The sequence below is a fragment of the Chiloscyllium punctatum genome, chromosome 30 (assembly GCF_047496795.1).
Source record: "Chiloscyllium punctatum isolate Juve2018m chromosome 30, sChiPun1.3, whole genome shotgun sequence".
Taxonomy (NCBI): Eukaryota; Metazoa; Chordata; class Chondrichthyes; order Orectolobiformes; family Hemiscylliidae; genus Chiloscyllium; species Chiloscyllium punctatum.
In genome coordinates, this window is record NC_092768.1 from 38,373,620 (window position 1) to 38,386,391 (window position 12,772).

The window sequence follows — 12,772 nt, forward strand, 5'->3', positions numbered from 1 at the left end:
TCTCAGTCTCGGTCCCTAGTTCTACAATCCCCAAGTAGAGGAAATAGTTTATTTTTATTTACCCTCTCTCTTCCTGGTAATGTGTTGAAGTCTTCAATTATATCACTATTTCACCTTCTAAATTCTAGAGAAAATTTGTGTAATCTCTCCTTTATCTTAAGTCCTGAACTTATGTTGTACTCCCTCCAAGGCCAATGTATCCTTCTTAAGGTGTGGTGGCCAGATCTGCTCACAACATTCCAAGTGGGGTGTCCACAACCTCTGAAAGGATACATTAACCTAAAAGGCATCAATTCTGGTGCAGCCCTCAGTGACCTCTCACGTACAGTATGTAAGTACAGATGTAAGATGAAAGGTGTACAGTCCGTGTGTACCAAATGGTTATCATATCCTTTAGGGTAATGAGAGACTTGGTCAGTGTCTCACTCCATGTAGAGACACCCTCTAGTCTTGCTCTTTGTGGCTTTGCATGAGGTATTCAAAATTTATCTGTTATCACCGAACATGAACAGAAATTTGTGCCAATCTCTTAATTTATTCTTTAACAATTCTGCTGTTTTTACGTTTTTTTCTCTCTTGCTGTCTTTGTCATTCATAGTACTATGACGAAGATTACCAGTATTATGACTATTACGATGAGTTTCAGACTTTAGTACCGCCCACCATGCCAGTGCCAGAGGGAGCTGTTGGAAAGCCTGATTCGGGGCAGGTACAAAGAGGAGGGCATTGGGCCAGGCATGTGCCAGTGTGTGTATGTGTGTCCGTGTCCATCTGTCCAGAGTGTTTTGTACCCAGAGTTACCTACTGTTAGCATCTGCTTTATCATCATTGCTTGCCTTGATTGATTGCTTTCATGTTTTAGAGTTTGAGTCGAGCACTGGGGCTCAATATTCATGAGATATTTTCTTTGGTTTTGTCGGGGTGGAGAGGTGGGGGTATGAAATTGGAAATGGGTGTGGACACAGTGAGCAGGGGGTGTGGCTGACAGATGGTCAGTGTGTGAGAGACACTGAAACAAATGGGTGGTAAGAGAAGAAGTAGGGAGAACGAGATTGAGACATATAAACATATAATAAAAACAAAATACCATGGATGATGGAAATCTGAACAAACATAGAGAGTGCAGGAGAAATTTGACAGTTTTGGCAGCATCCATGGGGATAGAAACAGAGTTAACATTTTGAGTCAGGTACGACCCTCTTCAGGATACAAAGATAGAAAATAGGAGCAGGCCAATCAGCCCTTTGAGCCTGCTCTGCCATTCACTATGATGAAAGTTGATCATCCAACTCATTACCCTGTTCCTCCTTTCTCCCACTACACCTTGATCCCTAAGGTGGCATGGTGGCTCAGTGGTTAGCACTGCTGCCTCACAACGCCAGGGACCTGGGTTCAATTCCCACCTCGGGTGACTGTTTGGAGTTTGCACCTTCTCACCGTGTCTCCTCTGGGTGCTCCAGTTTCCGTGCACAGGCCAGGTGAATTGGTGCGCTAAATTGCACCATTGTGTTGGGCGCATTAGTCAGAGGGAAATATAGGGTAGGGGAATGGCTTTGGGTGGGTTACTCTTTGGGAGAGTCGGTGTGGACTTGTTGGGCCAAACGGCCTGTTTCCACTCTGTAGGTAATCTAATCTAAACTGTACTGAACAATTGAAGACTGAGACAGTTTGAATGTACATGAGTGGAGGGCAGGAATAAAACATGAGACAGAGCTTTGTTCGCTTAGACCAGGATTGGCATTGGGGGTAATGCCACGTCATGGGAAAGGAGGACTCAAATCCATTTAATCAATGTACGGTGTAAAGCCCCTGAACAGTAATGCAATACTATCAAAGATAGGGAGAAAGGTAAGGAGGGATATAAAAGGCTAGATCAAATGAAATTGGAAGCGGATAGGTATTCACCCCCTATGGTTCCCACCTCTCGCTCAAAGGTAGGATGGGGTGATTGATGTCTCGGGTTTAGTAATAGCAACTGTCTTATCAATATTGGGAACTGGTGCTCGTGTTACAAGGTCGTGGAAAGGGAGTTATTCGGGAGTCTGTCATTAGCTGCCATGTATTGCATCATTTCATTTCATGCCATTGGTCATGCCCATTCTGTGTGTGTGTGTCTCTCTCTCTCTCTCATCTCTTCCATGGCTTCCACCATTCCATTTTCTCACCATCACCAATTCTGCAGAAAGGGAAAACCAATGGGCGGAAGCAGGCCAAGCCGAAAGCTGAGGTTGCCCAGAGAAAGGCGCCCTTGCCGAAGCCTGCCTCCGTCAAGCTGGCCACAGCCGCCACCCGGAACTCTGCCATCAAGTTCAGTGTCGCTGCCACCACCAAGGCTGGCACCACCAAGGTTGGCACCACCAAGGCTGGCATCACAAGAATCCCTCAGAAGAGCCGGCTAAATGGTTTCCAACAGGTAGAACCACAACCATCAAGAAAGGTTTGGGGGGAGTGGGCGTGGACTATCCTGATCTTTCCTCTCCAGCCACTGTGGAAAGAATCTGGATAATCACCCCATCCCTACCATCACCTCTCTCTCTCTCTCTCCATTCTCATCCGCTCATTCACTCCATGTCTCGCTCCACCTTGCTTTGCTGACACCCCATTATCTCGGCGATAATGGCATCTTCATGGCGCCGCTTTCCTTTCTCCCTCCTTCCCTTTCCCCTGTTTTGTCCTCCCGTTTTTGGAGGGGGGGAGGACGCACCCGCTGCCGCTAACGCACTCTTCTCCCCGTTACAATGCGGTTGTAGGATCCAACAGACCCCGCTCTCTACGAGGAGGAGATCTCCGTTGAGACGATCCCAGCCGGACAGGACTACGGTGAGGTGGCAGTCACAGAAGAGCTCCCGCAAATCGTTGAGGCTGATGTGACCAAGGTAACACAGCTGTTCTCCCATACCTTGCTCGCCATCGATTCGGTGTGGCACGGTGGGAAATTGAGCTGATGAACCAGTCTGGTTGAGGTTTTTGGTGGTGATGCTTGTGGGTGGGGCATGCTACCTTCCCTCGTTTGCAGCTTCAAATCTTTTGTTGAAAACCCAAAAAACTTGACCCATTGGCTCCAATTAAACAACATTACTCTAATGTCACCCACAGAGGAGCTCTGTGATAATATACCGCAGACCCAGGCTAATCATTTGGGTACACAGGTTCAAATCCCTTCACAGCAGCTAGTTGAATGTAATTTTAGTTAGTAAAAAATGGAATTGAAACGCTAGTCAGGGGTAGCTATCATTGATTGCTGTAAAACCACATTTGGTTCACTAATGCCCTTTTAGGGAAGTAAATCTACTCTAATTTTAAACCTAAATATGACTCCAAACCAGGCATTGAAGGTGACTCACAACCACCCTCTGAAATGGCTGAGCAAGCCACTCAGTTCAAGGGCAATTAGGGCAAGAAAGTTTGGCTTTGCTAGTGGCGCCTAACTCACATGGAACCATAGCCTGTCACTGGACACAGTTTCCTGTCAGGCATGGCTGAACAGGAGACTGTCCTGCACTTAGTGCCTGCCATTGGCACAATTGAAGGATTTGCAGACTGATTGACTGACTTGGTTGGCTCTGTTGCGAATGCACCTCCCTTGGCCATCAAGTCTTACATTGGGACTTGGACCCCAAGAGACTGGCACAGAGGTAAGGACATTACCTCACACGGCCCCAACTCACCTGTTCCATCCTGCGCCATGATCAGACAAATTTGTGTTTATTTAATCCTTGGTGCAGGGAGGCGACAGTCAGGAAATGGGTGTTTTTGATTCTCTAGACACATCCAAGCTGTGAAGCTAAAGATAGATGGATAATAAACTTTGAATTGTTTGCCATCACAGAAGTGGCCTTCCCTCCATAGGGTGGGGGAAATGCTGGCAGATTGCTAGTTACCTATGGTTCAGGGCCATTGGATTTGCTTTTTGAAGTCAAATGGGAAGTTGTCTATATGGCAACTGGTGGCCATTCCTGGCACAATGCCACCTTTTGGAGATGGGCTTGGGTGAGGTGACTAACTGGTTTCCCTGCTCTGATCCTCTCTCCACTTGGCCCACTTGCATTTCCAGTGGCCTCGTAGCCCCCATTTTCACGACTGCAATGTGAGATTATTATTTATGTTTTGGAAGTGGAGATACTAGTGGGTGAGCAGGTTAATCTGCTTTTGGTCACCTCCTGCTCTGGTGCCACGATCTTGATACTGTCGGACAGGCTGGAGAGAATGTGGGGGGCAGCATGTAAAGAGTGGACCAGCTGAGGAAAGCCAAGTGTGGACAAAGCTGGGGAAGTGGGAGGGTAAGTGTTGGAAGGTGAAATAGTCAGAACTCACGACCTGCTTACCACTGCTTTTGAGGGCTTTACTATCAGCTATTCAGCCAAGTGATGAGAATTCGCCAGATATTTCTCAAAACCATGCCCACTTTCCCCATGTGGCAAGTGAGCTCTGAGATATCCTCCTGAAATTCCAGAGAGCTGGTCAGGACTAAGCTGAACATCACAGGAGAAACCTTTTCACCAGATTAAAAACAAAAATAGGCATTGGCAAACTTGTAGGCGGAAATATCCTTTGAGAGGTTTCCCCATTGATTGCTAATGATACTCAGTTGGAGGTGCGTTGGTTCTGAGGTTAGTTGAGCCTGATGCTGCAGTCTGCTCTTCACACTATCTTTCAGTCAGCACAAGTTCCTGCTCGCTGGCTTCTTTCTCCCTCTAGGTATTTCACGGAAAGGTTCCTTTAGCTGGAGTGGGATTGCTTGACGTTTGTTCGTTCCCAAAATCCACACTCACTGCCAGTGTCAGTCAACCCATCCGAAAAGAGTGAGACACTGAGAATCATTTGATGCTGAGGAAGAGTCAGACAGAAACTCCAGGCTTCATTTTTTAATCATCCTGCACCAATTAATATAAATTACTCTCAGGACAGGGATACAAGCTCCCTCTACTCATTTAAACAAAAGTAAAGTTCTCTCTACACTCTTAAACTGAAAGTAAAGATTCCTCAACATCAGACCCATCAAAAACTCCCAGAACAGTTACAACACAGGGCTAGATACAGAATAAAGCTACCTCTACTCTGTTAAACTTAAATTAAAGCTCCCACAACACTATCAGGACAGGTACAGCATAGTGTTAGATACAGAGTTAAGCTCTCTTTATTACTTTAAAGTTCTCTGGACATTGCCCCATCAAACACTGACAGGACACATACAGCATGGCAGTAAATGGACAGAATTCTGGGTAATCCAAGATGGAGGATGGGAAAAATTTCTGGCTGTAAGAGCTGCTCCTTTTTTTGAGGTATTTTAGGTGGTGGAGGTGACTTCCTCAAATTCCAGGAGCAGCAATTATTGTTATATATACTGTTGCATTGTTTTGGAACTTTGGGGAAAAAAAAGAGAACCTGCACAGTTACTGCCTTTGCTGTTTGAATTTGTGTATCACTGGACATCGGAGTGCATCTGGGAAAATTAACAAACAGTGAAATTCACAACTAATCTTGGAGGAACTGTTGGACCAAGTTCACAGCACAGAATCAGATAAGTTAATTGTTGTTTTAAGTCTGTCCAAGAGAAAGGCTGCAGTAGTGAGTATAGTGGATTCTTTCTTGATTATATGTTGTTACAGATAAGTCTCTTGATTAAACTTAAAATATAAGCCATAGCTATTAATTTAACCTGGGCAGTGTTTGTAGAGGAATAATACGGTGTTATTTTCTGGGTCTGTAGATTGTGAAGGAGCAAAAATGGCCTTTGCAGTGATATGTACTTCTTGTCAGATGTGGGAGTTTAAAGAGAGTTTAAGGGTTACTGCAGATTATATCTACCATAAATGCTGCTGGATGCGAATCTTATCAGATCGAGTGGATCGGTTGGAGAGACAGATAGAAGCGATGAGGAATTTGCAACAGCAACAGTATGTGATGGATGGCAGTTATAGGAAGGGGGAAAAGTCTCAGATACAGTCACATAGATGGGTTAACTCCAGGAAGGGTAAGAGAGGTAGGCAGCTAGTGCAGGAGTCTTTTGTGGATATACCCATTTCAAACAGGTATGCTGTTTTGGAAAATGTAGGGGGTGATGGATTCTCAGGGGAACGTAGCACAAACAGCCAAGTTTCTTGTGTTGAGGCTGGCTCTAATGCAACGATGGGTACGTTGGCTTCCAAGAGGCCAATTGTGTTAGGGGATTCTGTAGTCAGAGGTACAGACAGACGTTTCTGTGGTCAGCAGAGAAAAAGCAGAATGGTGTGTTGTTTCCTTGGTGCCAGGATCAAGGATGTCTCAGACAGGGTACAGAATGTTCTCACAGGGGAGAGGGGCCAGCAGGAGGTCATTGTCCACATTGGAACCAATGACATTGGAAGGGAAAAGGTTGAGACTCTGAAGGGAGATTATAGAGAGTTAGGCAGAAATTTAAAAAGGAGGTCCTCAAGGGTAGTAATACCTGGATTACTCCCAGTACTACGAGCTAGTGAGGGCAGGAATAGGAGGATAGAGCAGATGAATGCATGGCTGAGGAGCTGGTATATGGGAGAAGGATTCACATTTTAGGATCATTGGAATCTCTTTTGGGGTAGAAGTGACCTGTACAAGAAGGACGGATTGCACCTAAATTGGAAGGGGACTAATATACTGGCAGGGAAATTTGCTAGAACTGCTTGGGAGGATTTAAACTAGTAAGGTGGGGGGGTGAGACCCAGGGAGATAGTGAGGAAAGAGATTGATCTGAGACGGGTACAGCTGAGAACAGAAGTGAGTCAAACAGTCAGGGCAGGCAGGGACAAGGTAGGACTAATAAATTAAACTGCATTTATTTCAATGCAAGGGGCCTAACAGGGAAAGCAGATGAACTCAGGGCATGGTTAGGAACATAGGACTGGGATATCACAGCAATTACAGAAACATGGCTCAGTGATGGGCAGGACTGGCAGCTTAATGTTCCAGGACACAAATGCTACAGGAAGGATATAAAGGGAGGCAAGAGAGGAGGGGGAGTGGCATTTTTGATAAGGGATAGCATTACAGCTGTGCTGAGGGAGGATATTCCTGGAAATACATCCAGGGAAGTTATTTGGGTGGAACTGAGAAATAAGAAAGGGATGATTACCTTAATGGGATTGTATTATAGACCCCCTAACAGTCAGAGGGAAATTGAGAAATAAACTGGTAAGGAGATCTCAGCTATCTGTGAGAATAATAGGGTAGTTATGGTAGGGGATTTTAACTTTCCAAACATAGACTGGGACTGCCATAGTGTTAAAGGTTTAGATGGAGAGGAATTTCTTAAGTGTGTACAAGACAATTTTCTTATTCAGTATGTGGATGCACTTACTAGAGAAGGTGCAAAACCTGACCTACTCTTGGGAAATAAGGCAGGGCAGGTGACTGAGGAGTCAGTGGGGGATCACTTTGGGGCCAGTGACCATAATTCTATTTGTTTTCAAATAGTGATAGAAAAGGATAGACCAGATCTAAAAGAAAAGTTCTAAGTTGGAGAAAGGGCAATTTTGAGGGTATTTCGAAAGCTGATTGGAGGCAGATATTCGCAGGTAAAGCGACGGCTGGAAAATGGGAAGCCTTCAGAAATGAGATAACAAGAATCCAGAGAAAGTATATTCCTGTCAGGGTGAAAGGGAAGGCTGGTAGGTATAGGGAATGCTGGATGACTAAAGAAATTGAGGGTTTGGTTAAGAAAAAGAAGAAAGCGTATGTCAGGTATAGACAGGATAGATCGAGTGAATCCTTAGAAGAGTATAAAGAAAGTAGGAACATACTCAAGAGGGAAATCAGGAGGGCAAAACGTGGACATGAGATAGCTTTGGCAAATAGAATTAAGGAGAATCCAAAGGGTTTTTACAAATATACTAAGGACAAAAGGGTAACTAGGGAGAGAATAGGGCCCCTCAAAGATCAGCAAGGCGGCCTTTGTGTGGAGCCACAGAAAATGGGGGAGATACTAAATGAATATTTTGCATCAGTATTTACTGTGGAAAAGGATATGGAAGATATAGACTGTAGGGAAATAGATGGTGACATCTTGCAAAATGTCCAGATTGCAGAGGATTACCCGAGAACTCTGTGGGAAGGTAGAGAAGTGATTGCTGGGCCTCTTGCTGAGATATTTGTATCATCGATTGTCACAGGTGAGGTGCCAGAAGACTGGAGGTTGACAAATGTGGTGCCACTGTTTAAGAAGGGCGTTAAAGACAAGCCAGGGAACTATAGACTGGTGAGCCTGACCTCAGTGATGGGCAAGCTGTTGGAGGGAATCCTGAGGGACAGGATGTACATATATTTGCAAAGGCATGGACTTATTAGGGATAGTCAGCATGGCTTTGTGCGTGAGAAATCATGTCTCACAAACTTGATTGAGTTTTTTTGAAGAAGTAACAAAGAAGATTGATGAGGGCAGAGCAGTAGATATGATCTATATGGACTTCAGTAAAGGCGTTCGACAGGGTTCCCCATGAGAGACTGATTAGCAAGGTTAGATCTAATGGAATACAGGGAGAATTAGCCATTTGGATACAGAACTGACTCAAAGGTAGAAGACAGAGGGTGGTGGTGGAGGGTTGTTTTTCAGACTGGAGGTCTGTGACCACTGGCGTGCCACAAGGATCGGTGCTGGGCCCTCTATGTTTTGTCATTTACATAAAAGATTTGGATGCGAGCATAAGAGGTACAGTTAGTAAGTTTGAAGATGACACCTAAATTGGAGGTGTAGAGGACAGCGAAGAGGGTTACCTCAGATTACAACAGGATCTGGACCGGATGGAGTTTAATTCAGATAAATGCAAGATGCTGCATTTTGGGAATGCAAATCTTAGCAGGACTTATACACTTAATGTTAAGGTCCTAGAGAGTGTAGCTGAACAAAGAGACCTTGGAGTGCAGGTTCATAGCTCCTTGAAAGTGGAGTCGCAGGTAGATCGGACAGTGAAGAAGGCGTTTGGTATGCTTTCCTTTATTGGTCAGAGTATTGAGTACAGGAGTTGGGAGGTCATGTTGTGGCTGTACAAGACATTGGTTAGGCCACTGTTGGAATATTGCGTGCAATTCTGGTCTCCTTCCTATCGGAAAGATGTTGTGAAACTTGAAAGGGTTCAGAAAATATTTCCAAGAATCTGAGCTACAGGGAAAGGCTGAACAGGCTGGGACTGTTTTCCCTGGAGCGTTGGAGGCTGAGGGGTGACCTTTTTGAGGTTTACAAAATTATGAGGGGCATGGATAGGATAAATAGACAAAGTCTTTTCCCTGGGGTCGGGGAGTCCAGAACTAGAGGGCATAGGTTTAGGGTGAAAGGGGAAAGATATAAAAGAGACCTAAGGGGCAACTTTTTCATGCAGAGGGTGGTACGTGTTTGGAATGAGCTGCCAGAGGATGTGGTGGAGGCCGGTACAATTGCAACATTTAAGAGGCATTTGGATGGGTATATGAATAGGAAGGGTTTGGAGGGATATGGGCCGGGTGCTGGTAGGTGGGAGTAGATTGGATTGAGATATCTGTTCGTCATGGACAGATTGGACTGAAGGGTCTGTTTCCATGCTGTACATCTCTATGAATCTATAACTCTATGACTCTAAATATCGAGTAAAACTCCCTATCTTCTTTTAAACTGAAAGTTCCTGACAAAGTTCCATCAAATACAGATACAGCATGGGGTCAGATACAGACTAAAGCTTGCTTTACATTGTCGGCATCAAACAATACCAGGCCAATTACAATGCACTGTTAGATGTACAGTAAAGCTCCCTCTACTCTATTAAACTGAAAGTAAAGCTTCTGCTGCTTTAAACTGAAAGGAAACTCTTCCTCCATTTTTAAATAGATTGTAAAGTATTCTCTACCTTTTAAAACTCAAAGCGACCTCTACTATTTTAAAAGGAGAGTAAAGTTCCCCTATTACTGTTCCCATGAAACACTCTGAGGACAGGTAGAGGGTTAGATCCAGTGTAAAGCCACCTCTATCTTTCAGATTGAAAATTAAGCAAGCTTTACTCTTTTACATTGAAAGTAAAGCTCTCTCTCCTCTTTTAAACTGAAAATAAAACTTCCTCTGCACTGTCTCCATCAAACACACCCACTACAGATACAGGACAGGGCTGGATACCGAGAAAAACTTTCTCTGCTTTTTTAAACTAAAAGTAAATGGAAAGTAAATCTCCCTCGATTCCATTAAACTGAAAGTAAAGTTTCCTTGACACTCACTGGTAAACAGGACAGGACATCACAGTTTTAATACAGAGAAAAGCTTTCCCTACACTTTCAAAGTGGAAGTAAACCTTTCTCTGTACTGTAGGTAAAAACAATGACTGCAGATGCTGAAAACCAAATACTGGGTTGGTGGTGCTGGAAGAGCACAGCAGTTCAGGCAGCATCCAACGAGCAGCGAAATCGACGTTTCGGGCAAAAGCCCTTCATCAGGAATAAAGGGCTTTTGCCCGAAACGTTGATTTCGCTGCTCGTTGGATGCTGCCTGAACTGCTGTGCTCTTCCAGCACCACTAATCCAGTATTTCTCTGTACTGTCCCTATCAAACTAACAGGACAGAGACAGCACAGGGTTCAATACAGAGGAAAGATTCTTCTATTCTTTTAAACTGAAAATACAGCTCCCTCTGCTTTTTTAAACTAAAAGTAAACAGAAAGTAAAGCTCTCTTGACACCACCCCATGAAACTCTGTAAGGTCAGGTCCAGTGTAGGGCTAGATATCAATTAATATTGACCAGTGGTGCTCCTGTGCGCTCTGTGACTTTGCAATGATCCCAGTGGTAAGGGCACTTTGTGATAAAGGAGAGGATGAATGTTCTGATCACTGTCCATGATGTTGGATTCAAGCAAGAACAACGTTGAAAAGCAATCTCTGTGGAACCCTTTCAAAAAGCCATTTGGCTTTTTCTAAGTCACTATATAAGTCTCTATATAAGTCACTGTTATTTCTCTATATGGAGTGTCAGAGACATCAGCTGTAAATGGACACAGGCGTATTCATGAGTTGTTCATGGTACATTTTGTGTGAGTGTCTGTGTGTGCATGTGTCTGCCTCTTCAGTGACTCTAGCCAGTGACTTGATTAGCAACCACATGAATGGCCATGGGGGAAGGGTGGGAGTGTGGTATTTCCTTTCCCGAAGCCCCACAGCATGGGAGCTGGTAGTCTAAATCAATTGATAGTGATTAGAGTGTTCCTTACAATGGATTGCCACCTTCACTGGGTCTAACAGGATGGGAGGTGCTGGGTATGACCCATCACCCAAGCTGTTTTCTGCTGCTTCTCCTACACTGTGAGAGGCCCTGTACTGAACAGTCTGGCGATACTTGTTGCCAACAGCGTCACTTCTATGGGATGGTTGCTGGGATGTGATGACTCCCTGAGGATGCCCGTGTGGTTGAGGAGTGGAGCCAATTGGCCAGAGGGCAAGGTTACCAATGAGTCACATTGGAGTGGTCACTGGAATGGCAGTCCAGCACAAACTATCCATCTTGGCAGTGCCCTGAGTGGCACTGGCCACCTTTGTCTGCATATTACTAATTTTGTTTCCTTCAACCTGATTAGAGCAGCCCCATAGGAAACATCGCAATGGGGCCAAGGGCAGAGATGTGAAATTTTCCTGGGGCAGACTGTTCAAATCCAACTCCCTCCCCTACCAAAACCTGTGAGGCCATAACTGCAGCACTGCGTGCAGTTCTATTCTCCATGCTGGAAAGAGGATCTCCAGGCACAGCAGAACAGCACAAAGAAAGGTTTTGAAAGGGACCATACCAGAACTGGGGAAAGCCGGAAAACACAAAAACCTGGGGCTTGTTTAAGCCAGGAAAGATGTGATGGATGGCCAACTGGCTGAGTTAGAATTCTGAAGGGGTTTGATAGGCTAGACGTGGAAAGGCTCTTTCTGTTTAGGCAGGAGAACAGAACCTGGCCGTAAATTCCACAGGGAGTTTGGAATCGAGTCATAGGATAGGGAAAAATGTGTAAAGTGTGACCACAGGGAATGGAAGGCAAGAATCCAAGAGGTATTTTGCAATAGGGGCATGCTGGATCATGGCAGAGCATGGCAGTCACCAGCAGTTCAGGCCAAATGGCCTGCTTTTGATCTGTTGATTTAAACCCAAAATACACACCCTGGTGTCAAAGAGGGCAATCACTTAACACCCGACCCTCCGATCCTGGGTGACCCAGAGTGACGCCAATTCTACTGGGGTGACACTCCAAGCAGCCACATACTTGAACTCCGAACCATCACTCAGTCCACTCTCATCTGGCCTTGTCACTCCTTGAGTCGGAAGATCAAGGGCATTTGACCCATCTGTCCCCTGACCAACATCAGCTTGCATTAATAAAGTGCTTCACTCCTGGAGAAGATTGAAGTGGGTCTGGAGCTTTGGGCGGGCAGTGTTCTTGAATACCAAATGTATAAGTACTGAAAGAACCACTGGCATGGTTGCTGTTGGTAGAGGTGCCAGCCTAGTCCAGAAGGTGGTGGGGTGTTCCACGTCTTAGTGAAAGGAGCTGTGCTGTTGGGCTTTGGTGAAACAAACTACAGGCAGTTGGATTGACCTGTGTGCACTTCTGCCCAATGGAAGATATTAGCTGGGGCCAAGCACCAACAAGGATTGTGGGTTGGGGGTATTGCAGTGGGGTACTGAAAGACGGCCCAGGCTGGGGAGGGTGGACCAACCCAGAGTGATGAGGGGGTAACACGGTCAAACCTACTGACCTACTCACACACAAGGACAGGGGGAAGCTTCGATATAAATGCATGTGGCATTGCTGAGAGAAGCCCATGCAC

The 12,772-nt window shown here is 45.2% G+C and overlaps 1 protein-coding gene across 5 annotated transcripts in view; it reads left to right on the plus strand.

Annotated features, from left to right (window-relative positions):
* Positions 1-12,772, plus strand: part of LOC140455426 (collagen alpha-1(XI) chain-like) — a 338,251-nt gene that overhangs the window by 123,023 nt on the left and 202,456 nt on the right. For 2 of the 5 annotated variants that reach the window (XM_072550289.1, XM_072550291.1), the window contains exons 6-7: positions 2,183-2,413; positions 2,751-2,876. In XM_072550289.1, coding sequence (XP_072406390.1) covers positions 2,183-2,413; positions 2,751-2,876 — 357 coding nt within the window. Of the gene's footprint in view, positions 1-598; positions 710-2,182; positions 2,414-2,750; positions 2,877-12,772 lie in introns of all 5 variants that reach the window. The other 3 variants (XM_072550290.1, XM_072550293.1, XM_072550292.1) reach the window with 3 other exon arrangements.